This window comes from Endocarpon pusillum (assembly GCF_000464535.1).
Source record: "Endocarpon pusillum Z07020 unplaced genomic scaffold scaffold3643, whole genome shotgun sequence".
Classification (NCBI taxonomy): Eukaryota; Fungi; Ascomycota; class Eurotiomycetes; order Verrucariales; family Verrucariaceae; genus Endocarpon; species Endocarpon pusillum.
This window is the reverse complement of record NW_006916345.1, coordinates 229342-253798: the sequence shown is the minus strand read 5'-3', so window position 1 is coordinate 253798 and position 24457 is coordinate 229342. Positions and strand designations below refer to the sequence as shown.

The window sequence follows — 24457 nt, the reverse complement described above, 5'->3', positions numbered from 1 at the left end:
GTTTGCCTGCTCAGAAGTCCAAGGGAGCCAATGCAGCCCGTGATTGCCTACTCATCTAAGATTGTTACATCCACTCATCAAGGTTCGCTCCTCCACAGCGCTGCAATACACTAAGTTATACCAAAGAAGGTATCCAAATACTCAGGAGTCTAGCAAAGGTTTTCCTGCTCCAGTAATGTCAGACGATGCAAGCTGAACTTGGCTCTCCCAGTCAAGCGGCAGGACAGTTGACCTACAAGGAAGAACCTACAAATCCACAAGCGATATCCGAAGGCAGCTTCTCCCTTACATCGTATTTACATAACGCTTCCCGCTAGCCGTACAGAGCAGGCACCCGCCACCTCAATGTTACCTCTCGCCCAAATCTCACTTGGGCTCCAAGAAGCAGCCTATGCAACACATCTCTTCGCTGAGGACTCAGCAGTTCGCTGTGAGACCGTAACAAATGGCTTGCGCTCTGATAACCCGCCAGAATTCATCACGGAAAGCCCACTGCCAGGCGTCCGCACCTTCCAAATTAGACCGCAAAGTACATGCTCCGCTCCAACTTGTTCAGGTACACATAGGCTGCTAGCCACCTACTCAAAGTGCCATCGCACATCCCCCTTCCAATCAGTTCAGAAACGAACAACCATCCCCATCCAACCCCTCCAAGTCTAGTCTAGTCTAGCAACTCAGCCAGACGACGCCAGGAAGAGACAACCTCATAACCAAGGGAACTACAAACACCGTGGCCGGGTCAACAAATAGCAGCCGATAGAAACTGTGCCAACCCCTTGAAAATTTAACACAGTCGATGAAAGTCATAATATTCATAGGCGATCGCTTCGCTCCCAGATCCCTATAGAGCAAGTCCGACTAACTAGAAAATATGAACAAAGCGCCCTCGCTGCCGAACACCAAAGAGGGAAACTCTTTCCGCTTCCACCTCATGAGACTCGGTGGATTGCAGACACGGGAATAAACCAGGTATTTCCCGCAAAAAAGCGAAGAATGGAATAGAGCAATTCATACAACACCAACATGCCATCAGAAAAGGGCCATGCACGCCGCATCAGGTCCTATGCGACATGTCTTGCGACTCCACATATCTCTCTACGCATTTCGCATTCACAACTCTCCGCAAACGACTTCTCAGCTTCCAGCGTTCCCCAGCCCGCTCGACCCAAGCCAGTAAGATCTCAAATTACAACCTCTTCTCCAATTTCTTCAAAAAGCCACCCACCTTCTTATCCACCTTGCCGGCCGCGTCTTCCAGCCTTCCCGCCGGCTTCTGTTTCCCGCCCGTACCGCTGGCCACGCTCCCCACACTGCCCACACTACCGGTGTGCCCAATCCCAACAGCTGAACTCTTCCTATGCTTATGCCGGTCTTCCTCTTGGGACGGGCGATAGATCTGGTTGTGGACGTCGTAAAGATTACCATCTGCGGCGGCGGAGTCGTGGTGGTGATGATGATGGTGCTGGGCGTTGTGATGGTGGTGGTACGGCTGTTGCGGAGCGTAAGGGTATTGTGGATAGCCACTGCCTGGAGGTGGTGGTGGTTGTTGCAGTTGAGGCTGAGGAGGCGGTCGGGATGAGAGGTAATCTGCGTATTGGGGCTGGAGGTGTGGGAGAGGTTGATGGGGATGCGGGGCCAGGGGGGCGGAGCCGTAGATTTGGGCACCCGGCGACTCTAGTGGTGTTTGGGCGTTGTAGAGGTGGGCATTTGGATCCTGATGCTGTTGTGGTGGCGGTGGTGCGAAGCCAGGTTGTGATTGAGGTTGCGGAGCTGGCCTAACGGGTTGGGCGGTGGGAATGCCTGGGCTCCTGCCATAGAGATGTGCATTCGGATCTTGTGGCGGAGGAGCATATCCAGGGAGTGAGGTAGAAGGCTGTCTGACAGAAGGACTGGTTACGCTTGATGGAGGTGCAGGATGAGGGCTTATCATTGGGGTGCCTTGCGAAGACGAGTTCGAATGCACAGAATTTGTGTGATAGAAGGTGTGCGCCGGTGGAGCGGAAGTATGTGCTGGTTGTTGAGGAGGAGGGGAGCCATAGTTCCCAGAGGTTGATAGTTGTGGCGGACCTGGTACGCTGGGATATGGTTGTGGATGGGTGCCTGCATAAGCTTGGGTATGATCTGCGTAAGCTGCAGCTGCTAGGCCTGTTCCATTTGTTGCATCCGCCGGAGGAGGCGTCTTTTCCCTATGTGCGATGGGTTCTGGAGCTGGTGGGGCCGCTGGATTGTAGGCCATGGGCGCAAAACTAGTTGGGGTTTCGTTTGATCTTATAGAAGGAGATCTTGCCGCGGAGTCGACCTGGCTTGAAGGTGATTGTCTAGAATTTGCCAGCGTTGGGGGTGGTGGTGGAGGAGGAGGAGGTAAGGTGGCAGCTGAGTTCTGAGAACTCCGCGTCTGGCCATTTCGATAGGCTGGGTCTGTGATAGCGATGCTTTCCAGCTGCTGAACAACAGGGCTCATTTCTGATTGAGCATGACTGCTCGTTCGAGGCGCATCCAAGATGTCCAGCTGCTGAGGGCGTAGAATGCTTTTGAAAGTTTGGATCACTGCTTTGGCATCCTCCAGCGTCCAAAAGTAGATATCTAGGGTGTGCAGCCTATACTTGAGCAGGCCCTGGTCCCGAGGATCGGTGCTGGCCAGACGCCATTCCTGAGGATCTTTTGGTGTTAACGGTGACGCAGGATTAGGTGTCCCATCATGTGGATCGACGAGTATTGTCAGAAGAGTTGGAAACTTGTACGAGTATCGCATATATACTCCGTCGAGACCTGCCGGGAGTTAGGATGTTAAAATTTGCTTGCGTTCGCACTTACTGCCATTGAACGCATCTTGGTCTGAGGTGCCAGGGTTGTTCGCAATTTCTAACCTGGATGTCTGTTTGGTTGCGTTGTGATATATGTAAAAGTAGGAGCCTTTATCGAAACGATGATGGAGAGGTCGCGGAGTCGGCGCAGAGAAGTAATAGTGGATATCAGCGAACCTGAATTATTTACATTAGCCGCACTTCCACTGTGAATTTCGAGCCTGAGTTTACACTGTCTGCAGTCGCTCTTCGCCGGGAAGTGGAGGCATCTGGTATATCAAGAAGCTGTTTCAACCTGGGAAATCTTGACGACCAGCTGCTGTGTAAGAGGAAGAGAGCGCATGATTCAGGCAGCCAAAGACGAGGAAAACGGCCTCGGAACAAGCGCTGGCAGGGTAAATGACTATGCCAAGGAGATACTTACCGTAATCAATGATGTCGCTTGTGCTGCCGAACTCGGTGCCTCAAATCCTCCTGTCTGGGGCTCATCGGGCTCTGCAGCGCTGCGGGAAGCCGCTGCGCCATTGTTGCTAGTTAGAGAAAATTCTTTGCTAGCATTGGCTACAGCACGGGTCCGGAGGTCCCAAGTCGTACAGATTACCGCCTCTGGCATGACACCTTGGCTAGCGGTGCCAGAGCACTGGGCTACTAACTGACACCGGTGGAATTATCTACTACGGTAAGGGGCATAATTGATCGTAGCACGGCGCTAGTAGCAACTAGTTCAGTTACAGCGCCACCTCAGTGTCTAGAAGCTTCTTAGACAGTTGTTGGTATCAATTGGCCACAACAATACCGCTTAACCATACAAGTCTCGTTTAAAGCCTGTTTTGGTGCAAATATACTAGCGCTGTACTACGAATACTTATGAAAGGTACCGTAGTAGGGAAAAACGAATAAAATAGCTGGGATGACCACTAAGTTACGTCCGAAGTCCTTCGGGTCAAGCATACACACCACCCACCTCCAACCTTTGCATTCCTTTTGAAGGGAAAAAAAAAACACCCAGCCAAGAGTAACAATGACATGATGCATGACCTAAGAGGACCAATCACCAACACTAGGGATGTCCACGCGACTGGCGGGCCAGGTCGGTGGTTCAGCTTCAGCTAGTTCTATATATCGCCATAGAACGTAGGTAATGGAAGCTCTTGATCTCGTGGTCAGGCAACATTCCACTTTCCTTGATCTGTCCTACTACTGAGCCCTAAGAACCTCCAACAAGACCCGCCTTGAGATATCTCTGGCAATGGACCGTGATAGCGTTCTACGTACTCCGAGAAGAATGCTCTCCCATCGTCCACTGTCCATCTTTTTCGTCACCAGAGTAGAAGATAGTCTTATTAAAGACGGAAAAGGAAACAAGTTCTGTCGGAACACCCGTCGCTTCAGAGGCTCTAAAAACGGCAATCCAAATCGTTGCAACGTTGCTATCTGCTTCCACTAGTGTCCTGGTCATAGGCTCCCGGGGTGCTGGAGTCCCCAGTATCCAACGAATACCATTGTTCGGACTCTGATCACTGGTCTGGTCTTGGTTGACGGACCCAAGAAATGTTGAGGGCAGGAGCTTCAAGGAACGAAGGAAGTCGGTCTAGCATCGCTGAATCGAAGGTCGTAAGATTGTGCTTAGGTCCTGAAGTTTGCTCCCTGACACCTTTCTCGGAGATTTCATGTTCATCACATTGGGAGAAGAATTATTCTGCTCCGTATTCTTTTCTCCGGTATCTCGTTCTCCCGTTCCTCCTCCAACTCTCTGGCTATGCGCTTTTCCTCGGCTTCACTCCTCCACTTCTCAACTGCAGCAAGTCGCACCTGTTGACCTTTGTCTGTCTGGTCTATTTGCGCTTCAGACTACTGCTGCCAGAATGGTTGGAGACAAGTCCGGCCTTCGACAGAGCGAAAGTATCTCCCTAGCCCTCTAATCGAGCGAAACGCAAGCCACAACCCCACGATTCGGTGGCCTCTAAACCAATGCTACCTCCGCAGTAATATTTCTTTTCACCACTTGCAGTACCTCACGCCAGCTGCGATCATTCTCACGGCTAAAAGCTAATCTGCACTCTTCAAAGCTGCCTTTGAGAGGAGGTTCGTCGGTGTGCTGGGTCTGCACAGGAGTCCGGAGATTGAGCTTTCGATTGAATGTAGAGCTGCAGATTTCGCACTTGAGCTCCAAGACCGCGGGCTTGGAGTCCTTCAGCTTTGCGTATGTAATCCAACCATCCCGGGATACTTATTCTTCAGGTGCTTATCGAGACCTTTAGTGGAGTCAAACCCGAAGGGTGAACCTGAGCAGCCGGCGAATGTACAGCGAAATGGACGATCATGTCGATTCATGTGTTGCTCTCAACGTTTTCTGTCACGGCCACTAATTCTGTCTATGGGCCTCGAGCTGTCCTTATCCCGCCCTTACCCTCTACCGCCCCCGCGTTATGGCCTTATTGAGCCTAGACTATCACCAGAACACCGCCCTATCGCCCTATTACCTTAGGGCGATAGTGGTTTGAAGAGAATGTAAATGATGAACGTGGCCCCTGTACCAAAGCCACTTACAGCCCTACATTTTCCTTCTCAATCCCCAGATCATCGTACCAAGCAACCACACTCTAAAGATGGGTCCATTCAATGAGAATCTCAGACGCGGCGGCAGCATTTGGGAAGACAGCTATTGTCCAGGATGCCAATGTTTCCCAGAAAGTTTGTGTATTGCTGGGTTAATTGAATGGGTTTGCTTTGTGATTATTCGGGTATTCCGGATCATCTCCTTCTCAGTGTTCCCCAACGGTCTTCGGCCTCCATGCACAACAATGCCTTGGACGATCTGGCCCGCTCTGGTCGTGCTGTGGGGTGTCTGTTGGATGTTCTATGAAGAGCCTAATAGGAACTCGGGAGACCAAGACGACATTCCAACGACTAGCGATACGACTGGCCTGTTCGAGGGCATTGATTCCATCGATCCATTTCGAGGTGATTGTCCCTCTTTCTTTTTATCTACTAAGGCGTTAAATACTCTTCCAGTCTTCGACTCCAATATTAGTGACATTAGCTGGGACATGTCTATGTGGAGTGAGCCTCAATTCAACCCACAAAATCTCGAGCAGCAATTACAAATACATGTACCTGAACCCGTTGCCAATTGTGGTATGATGACAACCCTAGACTCTATACCGACTTCATCAGCGGTGGACTCTATTGACACTATCAACTCACTAGTCACCAACCATGAAAAATCTAGTGAGATCGTTATCACTCCTAGATTCTCTTCGTGTCAAGCCACCAGCACAATTCAGGAAAGTACGGAAAATGAACGACTAGAAACAGTTGAGTCTGGATATCATACACCACTCAGCACATTTTTAGTCCACAAACTGGCTCAAGATGAACAGACTATTTCTTCTCAAAACTCCAAACACGGCCAAAGTGAGAAACATTTCTGCACCTATTCAGACTGCAACCGTTCCCAACCAGGTGCAGGCTTCTACCGTAAAGATCACTTGGATCAGCATCTTCGTGGACTGCACAAGCAGAAATTAGTACCCAGAATACGTGTAAAGTCGGCGGCTGCATCGAGCACTTGCAAACTCACCACCACAAGTGAAACCACAGGAGCTATTGTACAATCTGGGAAGCGCAAGCGCGAAAGCGAAGGGGAACTCAGCTGCCACGGCGGAGATGGGCTCTTCGAGGAGCTCACAAAAGAGCGGAGATTGCGGCTACTAGCGGAGCAAGAAAATCAGCGGTTGCATCAGAAAGTGGAGAATTATGAAGGGCGTATGCAAAAATATGAGGAAAGATTGGACAGGATGATGGCTCTTATTGAAGAGCACAAAGGGGCGAAAGAGAGATGAGTTTTAGACTGCTTCTCGACCACCTACATATGATCCCATTTGCGTCTTGTTTTTGGGGTGTAGTAGATTGTCTTTTTTGAAACCTTGGCTATTTCCACATATTAGGAGCGCGGCCAAGGCTGCTTCCTGCTGTATGAATAGGTTGAGCGCCATCTGAGGCCTCACACCAGGCCGGATGAGGCTACTCAAACTCTCAACGGGCGCGGCAATGGGTATTTAGTCTTGTCTAAGAGACTATACATAAAGCGCTCGGCATCACGTGAGATCCTCGTTCTTTTTGAGCTTCCAGATTGAATCTTCTCTGTGGTTATTGTTTTGGTTGCCATAGCCCAACCTAAGGAAGTGACAAAACCTGGAGGATTGAAATCTTTTGCCTTACCACTAACCGGACATGGGACCCATCGTTATGAAAGCATGTTTGGCCAAGGTACAGCATGATGTATCGTCTGATTGTCTCAGTACAAATAGATTTGTGTCGAACGTTGCTGACTAATCAGGAGAATAGAATCTGAATAGCAAGTTGTTCTATCTAATTGACCGCGCAAGGAGAGCCTATTTATACATACCAAATTGCTATATCAAACAACCAGTCCATGCGAAATAGCGCGAAACGTCAATACTAAAAATACATGTCAATTCGAGGCGAAATGCGTAACAAATCTGTGATAAAACGCATTCAAAACGTCGCACAATACGCCACCGTTTGAGCCACCGTTTGATAACCAGCAAAATTCATCGAAGACGCGCAGAATCCAGTAGCGTTTGTTGCAGCGCTAGATATCACGTGACATCCGGTCTACAATTTGACCTTAGATGGAGTCGACGAGAGTCTCAAGAGGTCATCGTTAGATCGTCCAGCCCAAATGTAGACTATATCTCAACCCTAACAACCACAATACACTTCCACCTGATCAGCCAGCTGCACGATGGCACATTACTGGTCTGGTAAGTAGTCAATATCATTGACTGTACATGCAGGACGCTTACGCTAGGTCGCCTGGGCAAAGAGCTGAAGGAATAGAGAAGCGGCTGCTCTAGAGACTGGATGGCAGGTGGAAAGATGTACACTTATTATGAGAAGTACGAAATGATGAGATTATGTCGCAAAACTATAGGCAGATGCCCACTGCTTAGCAGGAAGGGGCCGAAGCTTGGCGCCAAAATTCTGTGCAGTTAAGGATTCTGCATTTCTATCTACTCCCTCTAATAGGGTATGGCCTTCCCAAAACGCTCTTGCAAACAAGTTACTCTATCTGGCATGGTAGAGATAGCATTGTTGATCTCCTCAATGCTGATTTTATCCCATTCCTCCTGGATAGCAGCCTTCAGCGCCTCAGTTTGGAAGATGACCCCCCTATTCTTCAAACGCTGCTTGATAATGCGCCAAATGGTCTTAATAGGGTTGAGATCTGGCGAATTAGGAGGCTGAGCTTGCCACTTGATGTTAAGCTTGATCTTGGCTTGCTTAGCCTTATTATTAGCCTTGCCCTTCGTATCATGTGGTCCATCGTTATCTTTGATCAAAATGAGATTTTCGTCCTATTCTAGAGCAACAACCTCCTCTAAAATGTTTACATAATCAGCTTGGATAAGCCTCCCGCCTTTCCCTGTGCCTGTATAGAAGTAGAGGGTACCCTTGAAGTTCCAACTGATGGTTGTAAAGACATAAATAGTCTGGTTTTTGCGCTTGAGTTTGTATTAGGTTTTTGAGAGCTTTTCTTGATTCTCCTGGCCACAGCGACGATGAACTAAGGCCTGCCGTTAAAGGCTAGTAGCAAAATGAGACTCATCACACCACTGATACTTTTTAAAGTCTTCTAGGTTATAATAACGGTGTTCAAATGCCCAAAGATTACGTACTTCAATCGAATGCTCTGGGAGCCATTTCTTCTGTAATGCACGGTATGTTCTTATACTAAAATCTGCCATATTTCTTTGAATAGCACGTTCAGATCCTGTTGCTAGACCAATATCCCTTGCTACCCTATAGTGACTTGAAGAAGCAAAGAAGAAATTAGCATCTTCTACTGCTTCGATTGCTGCGCATTAATGATCTTCCAAAATTCGCTTTTGACCTCTATTATGAACGCCAGGGCCACGGCGCATAGTTCATTGCTTTAGGATCTTATAGCCAGTTCTCTGGGCTACATTATATATCTTAAATAGCTCTTTCCGAGGCATTTTGCCTGCGTAAGCTCGTGCATCAGCAAGGAGCTTCGTACGCCGCGGAGTGTCGAGAATAGTTTGGGGGGCTCTGGGGGCCCGAGGAGACGGAGGATTCGAGCATACGCTGTTCGCAGGGGCGCGCCGGCGACGGGGGATCTCTGTGGCCATTTTGAGCTATTTCTGTTCAAAGATAGTGGAATAATAAGTAGTAGAAGGCAAGGGGTATAAAGGAGGAGGATCCTTAACTGCGCAGAATTTTGGCGCCAAGCTTCGGGCCCTCTTTAAATAATGCTTAGGGAGCCATCAAAGTGCGCTTAGACTAAGCTAACAACACAGTAAGTTTACTGAGAGAGTAGAAGGACACGCAGCTTAGTGTCTGTGATCCAATGAAATCTTATTATCTACACCGTATTTTGCTGAAAATATAGTCATAGGATGATCAAAATGTGCTTCTCTTGTCATATTAGTATGGTCATTTGACAAAATAGCTGTCATCTCTACCAATGGCCCTTAGCTCATACTTATCATTAGCTACCCCTTCCCCTGGTAAGTGCTACCATGGCAGATTATGTAAATGCCAAGAATTAAAAAGTGTGCTAAACCGGAGATATTTTGGTCTTTGAAGTTGCGCGACAAGGTGCTACTCTACCAAAAGCAATTAGCAGCGAACCACAGTCTGGAGTCCGAGACGAAGAAGGAAGCAACAACGATATACATTCGGAGATATAATGGAATTGGCCTCCCCGAGAGGTTCTTGATTTATTGTAGTGTTACGAGAAAATGCCTCGGTTCTTCTGCTAATAAGGGTGCAGTGCTGAATCTCCTCCTTATATCAAACACGACCGTACTACCTCTATCGAACGGGTCACTCCCTTTCCGCACGCTGATACACAATGTCGCTGGTGCTTCTTGCGAATATCTGTTCACACCTCCAGAATGCCTCGAAGGCTCGACTCGGTCTAACTTCAATACCGTCGACAATTCTACATCTTCGACTTGCACTTGCATTGCAAAATGCAGGATTTCTATCGACAGTCGTGCGTGGCGGTCAAGCTCCACCTCCGCCACACCTTCTCCTCAACCATCCCGCTCCGAACAATGAAGCAGCAGAAATAGAGCCTGTCACACAAGAAAACGTTGCCTCGCGGAGATTATGGCTGGGCATGAAATATTGGAACAGTGAACCGGTAATCGAGAAGATGCAGATGGTATCAAAACCGACAAGACGAATATGGATGGATACAGAGGGACTGTCGACATTGGTTCTGGGCAGGCAGAGTGGCTACGTGAAGGGATTACGGCGGCCTGGAGAGTGCTTGTTTGTCACAACGGATAAAGGTGTGATGGAGGCTAGAGAGTGCGTGGAAAAGAAGATTGGAGGCATGCTGTTATGCCGAGTTTACTAAATTGTTCTATGTATGATGCTGTCCTTGCATTGCGCGGCGTTTTGCCTACCCTGGTCTGGAATCTGTAAATCTACAATCAGGACACAGCTACTTTACGATGACAGACAAAGGGTTATTAAGGGGACATGCGATCTACTCCCATTAGTGGTGTGCGGCCCCTGCACGTAGTGGTCACACTTCCGTATTCTCATCTTTTCAAATGGGTTACACACATAGCCATGGTTACTAGTTAAGCTAGTCCTCTTTCGGACCTCAATCTACTATCAAGAATTCGTTCCGAACAATGCAATACATCATTAATCAGCCTTCGCTTGTTATTTATTGGCTTATTTCTCCCCTATGGCCTCGACTCTTTCTTTGTTTAGCAACGTGGATTCATGGAAATCGGGAGCGTGCTTGTCACCGGGGGTACAGGTTTCTTAGGCTCTGCGATAGTGCGAGCCCTCAGAGAAAAGCATCCGCGTTGTCACATTACTGTAGTTGATATCCAGGTCTCCAACGACACTGGCTTTGCAACAGACTCCGATCTCTCTTTTGCTCAAGCAGATGTGACATCCCCAGAGAGCCTGTCGAATGTCTTCTCCAAGTGTCGACCCCAGGTGGTCATCCATACTGCTGGGATAGTGCCTCCCCTAAGCGAGCGATATGCTCGGCGCATGGAGAAAGATGTTCTCCGTGTGAACGTGGAAGGCACGCGGAATACCTTACGTGCTGCAAAAGAGGCTGGATGTGCTGCCTTCGTTTATACTGGCAGCTGTACAGCCGTCATAGACGATGTCAGCTTCCAGTACGCGAACATCGACGAGAGATGGCCATTGGCCTATAGATCTTCGATATATGGTGAATCAAAGGTCATGAAAGGCTCGTGGTGTGGCGTCAATAATTGCTGACCTCTCCAAGGCTCTTGCCGAGGAACTAGTACTTTCATCTTCTGGAGACGGTATTAAGGCCTGTGTTTTACGCCCGTCTGTACTATGCGGAGAAGGTGACAGCCAATTGCTGCCATCGATTCATGCATGCATTGCCAACCGAGAAACTTCTTACATCATTGGAGATGGCCACAATCTATGGGACGTCACGTACGTCGGCAACATTGCAGATGCCCATGTCCTGGCAGCGGAGAACCTCTTATCCACCATGACAGCAGCGGGGGAGGCGTTCTTCATTCAGAACAATGAGGCAATCGCGTTTCGCGATCTTAGCCTTGCCGTTTGGAAACACTTTGGGCACATTCCGCCTTTTGAGATCGTGATACCTGCAGGTCTTGCTTGGTTTGCAGGGTTTCTTGCTGAATGCTTTGCCTGGATGAACGGTACGACAGCTACTTTGAGCCGTGGCAGTGTCAGGGATGCTTGCAGTGTGAGATATGCCAATGGGCAAAAGGCAGAGAAGATTCTAGGCTACAAGGCGCGGGTTGGTATTGAAGAAGGGATCAGGATCAGTTGCGAGGTATACCTCATCCATGTTATGCGTAAAATCCTCAGTTGGATCGAGCTGACATTTCCCAGGACTACGCAAAACGACTGAGACAACGAGCAAAAGGATAAATTGTGGCACCACGTGTTCTATAACTCTATTGATAGGTTCCTCTGAAGAGTACATGAATCAGTTTCCACATTGGTTCAAAACCACGACATACAGCAGAATTGGTCATCTGTTAAACCTCCCCTTTATAAGCGTACTCAGGCTATAGATAGATGCACATCCCGTGGTCCTGGGCACTGTCCAAGAACATTAGTTGCTCTCCTTATGCCTATCGCGGAATCGTGTGCCCGATTTGAATGACTGCGTGCATAGATAACTGTCTTGTGATGTGTCTCATCCTGCACTGAACTCGTAGGTCTCTGGTATCACGATTTCTTTGCTCTGCGCCCTGAATGTGAAGGATCGAAGATAGGAGACGTTGCTTGGCGCATCACCTTCCATGCCGATCAGCTCTAGAATTGCTCAAAACAGCTCAACCCGGTCATGAACGATGCCGACGCGCCTGACTCTCGAGCTCTTCCTCAGCCGAGGAACCTTTGACCCTGAGCTACTGCTAGAGCATCCAGGTGATAAAGCTTTTCGCCGCTCGAAGTCCGCCTTTACCCAGTACCACATACCCTGTCGAACCAAGATCGACCGCATAGTCCACTAAAGATCAGCGCGCAAACACGTTGCTGCCCAACCACACTGGGATCTGCGTCTATCATAGCCGTGTCCAACCTCAATGTCCCCTTGACTTATTGTACACTCCACCATGACCAAAGCGGAGAGCTGTTGTGAGATGCCAGAAGTTGTGAGCATTGCAACCGAAATTATCCTGTCCGCGACTCAGGCACAATGACGAAATACCCGGGAGTAGCATACAGCATATGCATCAACTCCCACTTAGCACATTGCTTCGGCCCCGCGTAAGAAGGTACCAGGCGCGACGAGAATCGCCCAGCTGACCGGACATTAATCGCTGTTAGAGCTAGTATCAGGATGATAACCGTCATTCCCTTGTTGATCCTGCCAAGGCCCAAGGGGTTGGTGACGAGGAATAATACGCCCCTTTTTACCGAATATCAAAGCGGCGATCATAGCTATTTCAGCTCTTCGTCTCGTCGGTTGGGCATCAATTGACAGTACTACAACATGGTTTTAGAGATTTCAACCTCGCATGTTAGGACGCAGAGATATCCGTGCGGAGAATGCTGCTTGAATTACGCAGGCCATAAGTCAGAATACAACCTTTAGCTCGCAGCATTTTCCCCACAAGGGGCGTGCTCTTTCGGCTCCAGAACCGCTTTTCACTTCCTCGCACTCACGCCCCATTGTGGTATGCATTTTAGCGCTCCCAAATACCAGGGCTCTTTGAATTTTTGCTAGGGATTGGACTCAGTAGGGTTACCGGGGCGTCCTTTTGATGCATCTACTAGCTGTTACAAACTGTAAGCATTGAGCAGGGCCGATGGGGCCCAGCAGAGCCGACATCCCGCACTTTGTATTGGACCCAGCTCATCAATTGGTGTGTGTATGCTCAAACCCAGTCTACATGGATACCCTAAACGACGTCATATTTCGCTCCTCCTCTCCCCTCATACTTAAATTGATATGAGCCTGTCCTCCTGCCTTTCTTTCGAACTGCATTCTTTACGCTCTGCGCTGAAGTGGCCTTCTTGACGAACTCCAACCACATGTCACTGCACCGAGGATTAAAGGGATCGTGGATCGGTCCTTCACATCAAGGCCAAGCTATTAGCCGGCGGTAAGTACACACGTTTTGTACTCTTTTGCGACGATATTGAGCGTTTTACCATACCAAACAGCCCTCCACTCGTTCAAAAGGAGAGGCGTGCCATGGACAAGCCCTCTACATCCCCGGGAACGTTGCCGGGCAGTCAATCGAGGTGCCGCTGCCCGTGCGCTTGTGATGCATGAGTACACCGTTCTAATGCGTTCATCAGCAGCTTCGTCGAACCTACTACACCGTGCTGCCGTGCTCAAACCTTTCCACCGGTGTCAATTCCTGGAGGCTATCCAGCCAAAGTGGGATCTGAAAGAGCTGACGATCGCCATCGTCCCTCAAGCGTTCCTGTCTCTCCCTCAATGCAACAAGGTTCTTTTTCTCCAAGCGGAATCTATTCTGCGGCTCCCGTTCGGCATTCTCCGCCGCAAATGCCAGTCCCACACCGGGATCCCTGGAGCGGTCCATCCGCTGGTCATACTCAGATCTCTGCCCGGCGGTCGTCTTTGATTTCATCTCTAGACAGCGATGCACATAACACAACAAGATTACCAGAAGGCGACATGGAAGGACAAACACCGGTTGCTTATGTGCGATCCCAGAGGAAGTCCTCTAACCGGGACGAGTTTGATGGCCCCCATCAGCTCTTAAACCTCCCCTCTCCAAGAAGTATTGCCGCAAAGGATCAGCCATTTCCTGTTCTGCCCATGTCTCTAAGCTCTGAAGAGCAAAACGATATCTTTGGAAGGCTCAATGAAGTTTTGTCCAACTGTGCCTTCGATTTTGTTGCCAGGTATCAATTTCCTATTCCTGTCGAGCCGGAGAAGCGTCTGGTCATCACACCACAGGACCGAGACTGGACAGAGTGGGTGTATTTACTCAAACGCCTAGCCACCAAGCGGCGCATTCCAGCCAGGGTCCTTCATGACAACCAGATCAAGCAACTAGTCACCGTTCTTGAGAATTCCTTGGACGCTCCCTGTACAGCTTCACATCAGAGCAGGCCGCTCAAGGATGATCGAAGTGTATTGCAATTCATCTCTGCTGGTACGCAAGTTGCGAGAATGCTCAAAGATGCAGCCGCAATGGGACATCTAGATCGCCTCTATAGCCAAACCGCAAACTGCATCCAGGATCGCCGTTGGACGGGATTACCAATCTGATTTGACACTGCGATATGGCTATACCTGCCTTCGCATTTACTGTATTCCACGATGGAGTCGTGTCCGGGAAACACGAGGTCGTCCTTGGATAATTTCCTTTCTCTCGGCCGTCATTCTCCATGACGGTTTCTCAACTTTGAAATGGTGGTTATTTTGGCCTGGATTTGAAACTGCTCAAGGAGCATAATTGTACTGCCTACGTCAAGGATACCGAAGGATGCCCTTGTTAAATGCTCTTGTTGATATATTATCTATTGTTATACTACTACAATGCCAACGTGGACCGCCCTCTACTTGCAAGTGCCACTGAAGATTTCAGAAGAATGACGCAGCGCTTTATCTCAACAGCCCCATCTTTGTTACCGGGAGCGGTAAGTGTGGCTTATTTGCTCCGACATGTTCCGGGAAAGCCCTCGCATGGACCCTCAGAAAAGAGCAATTCGTGTTCGATATTACCGAAAATATCGTTGATACTTTCCTGGACGTGTTCTTTGGCGCGTGCAAGCACCAACAGGGTGAATTTTAGCCCGTACACCACGGATACGTTCTCCCCTGAGCATCACTCCAATCCTCCATATCTATGGCGTGCAGATGCCAAACCATCTTGTTCCGGCGCTCTGCTTCCACTAAGGCCTTGTTGCTGGGGTTATTCTTTTATCACTTTCCGTTCTCCCATTGATTTTCCTCACAGTCAGAGCAAGCTCTTTCATAATTCTTATCTTATTTCCCTCTTCAAACGCTATACGTGCGTCATTCCGCTGTGCGGCCACAAAGCGTGCTTCGAAGCCTTCGCTCGAGGATGCGGCTCCGAAAGTGTCGAGCATCGTAGGGCCGTCTGGCAAATTGGCGAGATTCGATTGTGTGAGCCCTGGCTGACCAGTGCATATGCAGCTAATCTACATCAGCATCTATTCGGGCTGCTTTACTGGTCGTCCAGACATCACCTATTTACATCTTGGGCAGCAGTGGGTGCCATACTCGATTCGATCTCCGGATCCTGCTATTTTCTCTGGAAGGAAGAACTGCACTGTATAGCGATGGGAAGAGCGTTGATTACTGATTGAAAATGCTACTATCAGATATTCTCGTAATTGCTCAAAGCAACCGAGATGGATTACTATGAGATCTTCTATATAAGTCGGCAGCGGTGCAGCATTCACTTGCCAAACGGAGGCCCCGATTAGCTATTCTCCCAGCTACAGGCATCTGCTAGGCTCGTTTGCAAATTGCAAATATCTGTACCCTGGAATGATTAATTTGGAACGGGCGGGCGGTGTCATACCCGTGGGGGCTCGGCGGCGAGCGGTGACAAAAGTTCATCCGCGTTTCGAGCAGTGACAGAGGCTGTGGACAGGGTCAGACTTTTCGGATCGCACGTCATCCCCCCAGGAGCTTCAACTTTGGCGGTGCTACATACGACATGCCCAATAGCTGAGGGCGCCATCATGGTACATGCTCCACCACAATCCACAAGCACAGGCGCAACATGCACAGCATTCGATCTTCGGTACATGCATTTACGAGAGGGTGGGGATGCCAGGATTTTTATGAACCCAAGAACACGGGAACGTTCATCTTACAGGCATCTAACAAGGACCTGCAATCAGATCAGCCATTCAGCAAGAGTAGTCAGCCAGTATGGAGGAAAGACGCAGTCGTGGATCGCAGACATGAAGAAATGAGCCCTGCTCAGTGGTTTGGAGGATGGGGGGTTGCATGTCCATGCAGGTGGGTGGTTGATGTGGTGTTACGGCGCTCTACCTCTTTCGTGTATGTGTGGGCTATTCATTTAATCAGGACAAGGTGGGCAAAAGGTTATGGACTATTCACAGGGCACAAACAGTTGTGGTTCTGGGGCCGAATTTTCTGGGGTAAGTTCTTCAGCCTCCCCGTGCATACAGCCTGAGGTGACTGCATACAGGTGACGCTTTCGATAATGTTAATGTTACACAGGATCGGTAGTATTTTGGTGACAGAGCTCGGGGAAGCAATCCGGGCTATCAGTGGCATGTCTCAATCCTGGAACATTCTACCGCCAGGCTAGATTAGCTGTACGCTCTGGTGATACAAAGTCAACAATCCCGGTAATAGAAGTTCCATAGGGCTATCGCTCGCTAATTATCCATGCTTTAAGTCTAGTTGGTCTTTAGTGTGGCGCGTAGACGTTCACAGTGGCATCAAGAGTAACGGTTATGTTCAGGGTATTCAGCCCTGCCGCTCGACAAATTCGTCCTTGTCCGTACATTTGTCACTCTCTCGGCATGCAAATCCGTCTTAGATGGTCTTTCTTTGTTGTTCGTAATGAAAGATGCTGCAAAGAGTCGAAGAGAACAGGTTCTGCTCGACGCAGCCACCGCATCCTTACCCCTGTGCTTCGAAGAACAGCTTCTTCACCCATCTGCCCCAATCTCAAGACACACTCCTTCGAGTACTACCTTCCAAGAGTTGGGCTACCGCTCAACTGTCTTGGCTGCAACGTTCTAGTGTATCAGCACCACCCCGGTATATTATTCAAGGATCATTTGGCCTTTTCCATGTTGTCGAGAGGATAAATTCCAGTTCTGGAGACCATGACGAACAGATGAATCGACCTTCCTTCTGAAGCCTAGCCCTCTTGGCCAGCACCCTGGCCGTACGGCTGTTTCTGTTTCTGTTTCTGTTTCTGTTTCGTGCATCAGGTTTATCCGAGTCCGGCGGTAGATGGGTTGATGCAGCTCCGATTCTTTGGTTTCGATGTCCGGGAGTGTAGAGCACTAAAGACCGTTATTGGAGTGACATCGGGGAATAATTCTGCGGCTGTCATCACCTCGGGGGAGGAGCTGGGAGTCTAGCAGATGTGATCATTTCTGGCATGAGGGACCAGTTCTTGTTGGCTTTGTGGACACGTAGTACAACTAAGACCAATAAATTACACGAATACGTCGGAGGAACAGTCCGGATGGAAGTTCCCTTCTTGCAAGCTGGGAACCCAATGAGCGGACTGATGAGTATCTATTCATTTTGTGGTATGTCGTTCTTGTAATTGTGCTAGTCAGTCACCAATCAAAATATAAAGACGTGGCGGGCGTTGACACCGCGGCACTTCCCGGATCATCCCCTTCCATCCATTTCAAGTAGTCAGCAACGCCAGCAGTTATCTAACTTACGAGAGGACCAGGTCTCTACAGTCACCAGTCTAGAGATTGACATTCCGGCGGATCACTATGCAAATACGGTGCATCGTCAACGAGAGCCAGCATATTGCTTCTTGAGTGCAAGGTGGCAAGCAGGTCGGGGTCGAAAATTCACCTGTCGATCTACGTCCCTCTCTTCCCTGAATGCCGGGTGTAGTCATATCAATGGAGAACAAATTGCAATGAAGCACCCTGACCTTAGTTATGAGTGTGTTGCAAGAAAGAGTGTGGGCCGGACGTCTTCCGTTGGAGATTCGGCTGGCATCTTCTGAATGCCGCATCTACGATCAATCAGACCCATACTTGGTAAGCTTCTCATATAAGCGAGAGCCCTCAGCCGGATGGGAAAGATCTATCGTCGTCTCTGCAACGCAACGAACCCCACTTTGCCTTATCCTGACCTGCAGTCCTTCCAGTTTTGAAAGCCTATTCAATGGATATTGTCCAGACTGACCAGATCGCAGATCTCAGTACCCAGGCTCTGCTACCTACCACTGCTCCTCCCGCGACTTCACGCATTCTTCAGCCCAGTCCTGATCGCCGATCCTACCACAACTCCGATCTATGACGGCTATTTCACCTACGACTCAGTTCCCCTGAAATGGCACCTCCCCATCGGCCTGCTCTACGACATCTACGTGCTCTCCTCATCCCAGGACCCTGCCACTCCTCCCCTCCCCTTCAAGCTGATCCTCCACTTTCAAAACGGATCCGGACTCAACTTGATCTCAGCCGAACCCGCCGTGCTCCACGACGCATTCATCAACTCGGTCAAAGAAGCAGACTTCCTCCGCACCGGCACAGCCAAGCCAATCATGTCCCTCTCCGCCGCCGACTCCAGAGCCCTCTGGGGCTCGGTCCAGTCACACGACATGGCGACCTATAAACGCATCTACAACTCTCTCCTCCCCCAAAACTTCCGCAATATACCGATCCGGATCTACCTCCCCTCCGGTCCGGACGGGGAGAAAGCAAGCATCAAAGTCGTGCAAGCGCATATCCCGCCGACAGTAAACTCGACGCCTTCAGCAGCTGGTGGTGCTAGTAGAACCAGCACGACGACTCAGACACTGGGGTCGGCGTTGCGGAGCCTGATGCCGAGTCTCTTCCCCAGCTCGAGGACTCCCGTACTGGCGAGGACGGTGCTGCATGGTGCTGTGGTGCCGTTGGGCAGTCAGCTCGAGGAGCTAGCGAGGAATGCGACGTATACGGATGGGTGGTTGGGGGTTGTGGTGGTGATGAATTCCTGATATGAAAAGAACGGAAGAGCCATCATCAGAGAGCTGATACCTGGATATGGAGGATTGATAGTCGGCGGTAGGAGTGCTCTTGTCATCAGTAATGGATTCTACTGTTGTTGGGTATTCAGTTCTGACACCCGGACCGTTGAGGATTAGATACCGTCGCGTCGTCTGTTAGTATGCAACGTGTTTAGCGGTAAGCACTGCTCCTTGGCAACACGATCCGGCTGGAAGAAGCTCGTGGGTGCATGGGCAGGAGTGGCAACACTGGGACCCGATCATGGCCAGGGCTACTGTGGTGATCTCCTCTAGATAAGTACTCACGGTAGACTCGAAATACACTGGGAGTGGGGGGACAGTCTGATCAAGCCAGACTGTGGAATTCCCACCTAATGGGCTGGATTTGGACTTCCTATCTGGACGACGACTACTACTACTACTACTACTACTACTACTACTACTACTACTACTACTACTACTACTACTACTACTACTACTACTACTAACAACTTCGTACACAACTCTAATGTATCAATACTGTAACCCAACCCTCTTGGACGTATAATACTCTTTTTGCTATCTTGGATTCTGAATAGTTATCACGAACGGTGCTCGGGATGCGCATGCGTGAAAATAAAATTCAACTCAGAAACATCCCGCTCTGCAGAAAATATGCTGGATAAAACTACCGAATGCAGTGCCGACTGCGCTCCAACTCACATTGAGAGATGCACAAGAGAGCAGCTTAACCTCTCCTAGTAGTACCAGTAATAACTAGTACTTCTTGATCCGGCAGACCATTATCCCAAACAGGGTGACCTAAAGATCTCGCGCGGGGATTGAAACCGAGCCAAACCGGCAGAACTTGGCATTAATCGGGTCATCATCTCGATTCCGATGCTGGGTTCCTGTTTCTGCCCCAACATGCATTCTCAAGAGAGATACTGAGCTCCACCTCGTCCCGGCAGCACACTGAATCGATGGGGGCAAGCAGAAATATACAATACTACGTGTAGTTGCTGGCAGCTGTAATAGTAAACGTCATATACTCCTACCATCTCCCGCATGGGCGAGGGTTGCCGGATCTGTACTAGCTAACTAGATTAACACCAAGAGTCCTCGATTGCGCCAATCAGCACGAGGTAGATACGTCGCGATAATAACTACGTAGTATGTATGGAACGGGCAACGTGAAAGTTACGAACTAGTTATTCCACTAGTATAAACTACATGTGGTAGAGCGCGCACAGAACATACGAGAGGCTGGTACTACGTAATGTAACGTAACGTACCGCATTGGCAGAGACAGTCATCACGACGACGACAACTCCGACGACGACGGTTGGGACGATTTAGGCAGGTGAAGTTGCGCAATCAGCCGAAAATTAGTCCGTTGATTCCTCACTCGGTCTTTCTCCGTGACCAGATTAATCACGCGGGAAATCCTCAATGACTCTGCCTCCAATATAGTTACGTAGTTATGTGATGGACCGGGGTTCGTTGGGCATGATTTCAGACGAACTTTTGCATCTATTTCCAGCCAGATGGGCGCTTAGCTGCAGCTGAAATCTCTCACGGGGGGGGACGGGGATTGATTGGTCGAAAGGAAAACCGGAGGAAGAAGTATTGAAATCCTGTTGAAGAAGGGGGGAGGGGGGGGGATTGCAGTGCTAGCGCCAATAGTGGTGTAGCGGTATGCTATTTTGGGATAGCACCGCAGAAATCTACGTAGTAAGTATTTTAGAGCCTCAGCTTTCGCTTGGGGAAGCAATATGACGCCTGCAAGCATGGATGAAATACGATTCTTCGGTAATGCCCAGGCATCCTTCGCTCTATCTTCTAATCACTGCACAGAACTTGCTCTCTCCCTGCCTTCCTCCAGCGAACAAGTGAAGGGCAACCACGACAAGGGGAGGAGAAAAGATCAGCTGGTCCAAGCTCACCTTGGCATGACAGCACATCGCTTTTAAGCGCCCGGGAGCAGCCCTTGCCAGTGTCGGTCGGGCACTAGCGTCCGCGCCAGCGTTCCAAGCAGGCGGGATAGAATGTCCAATCACAAGGCCGCACGGCTGGGTCGATCCGTTGTTGCCGCTTTAAAGGATAACGCCCCTGTGCAAGCCATACTTAGTACCCACACCTACACTTGGAGGGGGATTTATTGTCTTATTACATAGCTTCTGCGTGGCCTGATTGGGTAAACAGTTCGCCATGAGAGGGATCGGGAGGGACTGTTTTCTACTATGTAGATATTGTAGGTCACCGGAGATTAGAAGGTAATGCACTCGTTGTGCTACCCTATGACAGATCAGTCTGGTGGGTCTGAGGTGACAGTCCTGACAGCAGGTACATGCCTTGACGGTAATGATGCGCATAATTAAGGTTCATTTCCCGATCTTCAATTAAAGTCCCAGAATCTGGTTGGAAGAACGAGGAGAAACGAGGGGTAGTCTCGGACGTGGCAATTGAGACATTTCGGTAAATATGCCCGATGAACCAATCAAACGTGACCAAGTCATCGGCTGTGTGATGGGATTGGATGGTAGAGACGAACTGTCCAAGAGATGATCGCTCAGTTCGTCGTGGGATCCAATAAAGTCAGTTTTGAGGTGGAGAAGATGACCACCGAGGGCTACTTAGGACAAATAAGAAAACAGGATGAACAGGGCTTGAATGCCCAAACCGGAAGAAAAGACAGAATACTTGACATAGGAAAATCGTGAAACCGAGTGCGGCTCCGTCCGCGGAACGAGGAAACCAAGAGAGTCGTATATGTGGTTAGTGTACTAGATTTCATCATCACTCAACCTCTCTCCAATCTACATCTTCACTCCCACGATCTTATGATATCCACCCTAGTGTGGCAGACACGGCTAGTGCTTATAGAACTTTCTTTTTCTCCGTTAAACAGCACACTTCATGTGGCAGCCAAGTTTTAATGCTTATTCCTGCCAGCTTGTAGAATAACAGACCCACGAGGCGAGTAATCAAAATGATTCAACGCCTGAACGCACTTCCCCGCTGGTATCGTATGAACAAATGAGACGGTCGTAGAGCAATATGCCCAAAGTCGAAGTGCGAAGATATAGTGAACAGAGCTGATGATTGCCATAGAGCGGAAGAGGATGATAGGATATGCCGAGGTATAGAATGGTGAGCCAGGTTTGGCCGAAAATGAATAAGAAGATGTTGAAGCAAGGTCATCAAAGGTGAAACGACTAAGCCACAGCTGTCGGTGGTGTTGTCGCAAGAACCGGTTGTGGTGACATCGATTTCTCGCTCATTTTCCTCTTCTTGCCCTTTGGAGCAGGTTCAAGGGGCGGTGTTCTCTTGTATGTCACAGTCCTCGTAACGACAGATCGAACGCTGACAGGCCGTACACAAGCACTTCTTGGTGTTTCGAAGTATCTGGTACCGTTGCTGTCGAGAGCCCAATCGGCGGGTGAAAATGGAGATCGCATTGCGTTGATTGAAGCGCTCCGTGGCGAGTCGTTGCCAGGGGAGCAAAGAGGTGAGGGTGGTATGCGTATGCGTCTGAGATCGGTCGGAGAGCGAGCAGATCTGTGGTGAGTGAAGGGAGATTTAGGGACCGTAGCAGCAGAAGCAGGCGGAGATTTATGGGTATCACGGCGAGAGAATGGGAAGCTGCCCGAGTTGGCCGTCGAAGGTTCGCTGGTGGGTGTCGATTTGCCAGAAGATGATTCGAAGGAGTAACTCCGGGGTAAAGCACTTCTCGGGCTAGCAGTGGAGAGGACTGGCGTGAGGGTTTTTAGAAAGTCGGTGTAGGCAACAGGAGGTGTAATTGGGGTTCTCATGTCCTCCTCTTGTTTGACGGTACTGAGAGAACTGGGCAGTGGACTCAAGATCTCAGACGGGAATGTCGAAGACTTTGGAGTCTGGAGTGGAGGGAGAACGGGTTTTGCAACGGCAGCAGGCATGATGGTCGACTTCTCTTCAAGCGAGTGATGAAGTGTCAAAGCCTTTCAGGTGAGGACGGTACCCGAGGGTGATGATTAACTGTGACGGTCAGGTGAGGGAGACTGGGTGAGCCGTGAAGGAAGGAAACAGAATAACGAGGCGGAAGGAGGGTTTATTTCTGTTTGTAACGTGGCACGCGGGCGGGACCAGTAGTGCAGTTGTTGCTTTGCGGCCAGCGCAACTAGAAGCAGCGAGCTACCCCAGCGCGTAACAGGACGGTTAGGAGCGTTGGCTGATAGCGTGTGGAGACTGGAAGGAACGACAGCGCTGGGGCCGGGCGGGTTTCTAGGACGATGGTTCAAAAATACCAGAGGGAGAAAAGAGGGACAAAAAGTAAACTTGACCTGTTGGCCATTCACGTTACAGCGGCAAGAGGTGATGCAACTGCAGCGCTAATTTAAGCCAGCTTCTACTACAGCCAATTTGATTCGTTCCCACACATCTGCACAAGGTCAGACCTCCCAGGCCACGGCGGCTGCGAGACCAGCGACCTTCAAAGCTCGATTGGACCCGAGGGCTCAGCTTTTGCTCTTTTTACTGGGTAAATGCTTTGGTGACAAGGGTCTCTAGTCCTAGATATGTCGTAGATTGGCTGGTACCCCTTGCTCACCATTGGACCAGAGCTGACAGCTTCAACCCACAAAAGAGCTTCAATACAAGAAATATGTCAACCTCCTTGAATTACTGCTCGAGTTCCAGCCTGAAAATAGACACAAGGATAAGACTGTTGCAGTATCTATGCTTGTAAGGCAGACCAAAGGGTAAATCCTTTGCACCCTTTCTTCGAGTCGCTGGCCGAAAGGTCGCTTGTAGGCGCGCTGCTGCCTTTACTATTACAGGCGTTGCACTTGACCGCGAGAGTGGCTCTTGGCCATCAATGTCAGTTGCTTTGATGAACGATGATGCTCCTCAGCAAACTGGGCCGCGACCTACTTCCAAACCGGGATGACCTTCTATCTCGCCAAACCCTTATGAGTGGTTGTTTCTTCCCCGCGCGCCTCCGCTTCATGTCTGTCAGGAAGCCTGCCGGAGAAGTCTAACGTATGGCTGAAAAGCGCCATTGATATTGCCTCGGATGTCTGTCCTTTCCTTCCGCCCGCGCCTCTACTACGGTATCAGGCCTAATTTTTGTTAACCCCCCTTGGCTGAAAACGTTAGTATCAGTACAAAACGTACTATATAGAATTAAGTATAGATGCCCACAAAATAGCCTAAATAAGACTAGTCCCTAAAATCAAGTTTCTATATTCTATTGGCATTGTACTGCTTGATATCTCGTCTGCATCTACTGAAGCAGAGTAGTCAAGAGACATAGCATCCTATGAAGCATTGATAGCCGCTTGTAGCTCATCCTATCATCAGGCTCATTAGTATCTATATAGAATTAGTAGAATGCGTACAGAGTAGAATGAGCAGATTTTGCAGGATGAGCAAAACTTGTGCAAAATAGTGACAGGGATGCTGACAGGGTTG

The 24457-nt window shown here is 49.5% G+C and overlaps 8 protein-coding genes across 8 annotated transcripts; 5 read left to right on the top strand and 3 right to left on the bottom strand.

Annotated features, from left to right (window-relative positions):
* Positions 1 to 1186: 1186 nt before the first annotated feature.
* Positions 1187 to 3073, bottom strand: EPUS_03512 (uncharacterized protein; the record flags this gene model as incomplete). Its single annotated transcript, XM_007804868.1, has 3 exons — positions 1187 to 2769; positions 2815 to 2981; positions 3036 to 3073. 3 exons carry the CDS (start codon positions 3071 to 3073, stop codon positions 1187 to 1189), a joined length of 1788 nt encoding a protein of 595 aa, XP_007803059.1.
* A 2535-nt stretch (positions 3074 to 5608) lies between these two features.
* On the top strand, positions 5609 to 6649 carry EPUS_03511 (uncharacterized protein; the record flags this gene model as incomplete). The annotated part of the gene is made up of 1 exon (XM_007804867.1): positions 5609 to 6649. One exon carries the CDS (start codon positions 5609 to 5611, stop codon positions 6647 to 6649), a length of 1041 nt encoding a protein of 346 aa, XP_007803058.1.
* Positions 6650 to 9708: 3059 nt separating this feature from the next.
* On the top strand, positions 9709 to 10221 carry EPUS_03510 (uncharacterized protein; the record flags this gene model as incomplete). Its single annotated transcript, XM_007804866.1, has 1 exon — positions 9709 to 10221. One exon carries the CDS (start codon positions 9709 to 9711, stop codon positions 10219 to 10221), a length of 513 nt encoding a protein of 170 aa, XP_007803057.1.
* Positions 10222 to 10598: 377 nt separating this feature from the next.
* EPUS_03509 (uncharacterized protein) lies at positions 10599 to 11768 on the top strand (the record flags this gene model as incomplete). Its single annotated transcript, XM_007804865.1, has 3 exons — positions 10599 to 11072; positions 11122 to 11670; positions 11730 to 11768. The coding sequence occupies 3 exons, from the start codon at positions 10599 to 10601 to the stop codon at positions 11766 to 11768; spliced, it is 1062 nt and encodes a 353-aa protein (XP_007803056.1).
* A 1790-nt stretch (positions 11769 to 13558) lies between these two features.
* On the bottom strand, positions 13559 to 13948 carry EPUS_03508 (uncharacterized protein; the record flags this gene model as incomplete). Its single annotated transcript, XM_007804864.1, has 2 exons — positions 13559 to 13636; positions 13703 to 13948. 2 exons carry the CDS (start codon positions 13946 to 13948, stop codon positions 13559 to 13561), a joined length of 324 nt encoding a protein of 107 aa, XP_007803055.1.
* Positions 13949 to 13995: 47 nt separating this feature from the next.
* On the top strand, positions 13996 to 14595 carry EPUS_03507 (uncharacterized protein; the record flags this gene model as incomplete). Its single annotated transcript, XM_007804863.1, has 1 exon — positions 13996 to 14595. One exon carries the CDS (start codon positions 13996 to 13998, stop codon positions 14593 to 14595), a length of 600 nt encoding a protein of 199 aa, XP_007803054.1.
* Positions 14596 to 17972: 3377 nt separating this feature from the next.
* On the top strand, positions 17973 to 19018 carry EPUS_03506 (Autophagy protein 5; the record flags this gene model as incomplete). Its single annotated transcript, XM_007804862.1, has 2 exons — positions 17973 to 18074; positions 18233 to 19018. The coding sequence occupies 2 exons, from the start codon at positions 17973 to 17975 to the stop codon at positions 19016 to 19018; spliced, it is 888 nt and encodes a 295-aa protein (XP_007803053.1).
* Positions 19019 to 22224: 3206 nt separating this feature from the next.
* On the bottom strand, positions 22225 to 22944 carry EPUS_03505 (uncharacterized protein; the record flags this gene model as incomplete). Its single annotated transcript, XM_007804861.1, has 1 exon — positions 22225 to 22944. One exon carries the CDS (start codon positions 22942 to 22944, stop codon positions 22225 to 22227), a length of 720 nt encoding a protein of 239 aa, XP_007803052.1.
* Positions 22945 to 24457: the final 1513 nt, after the last annotated feature.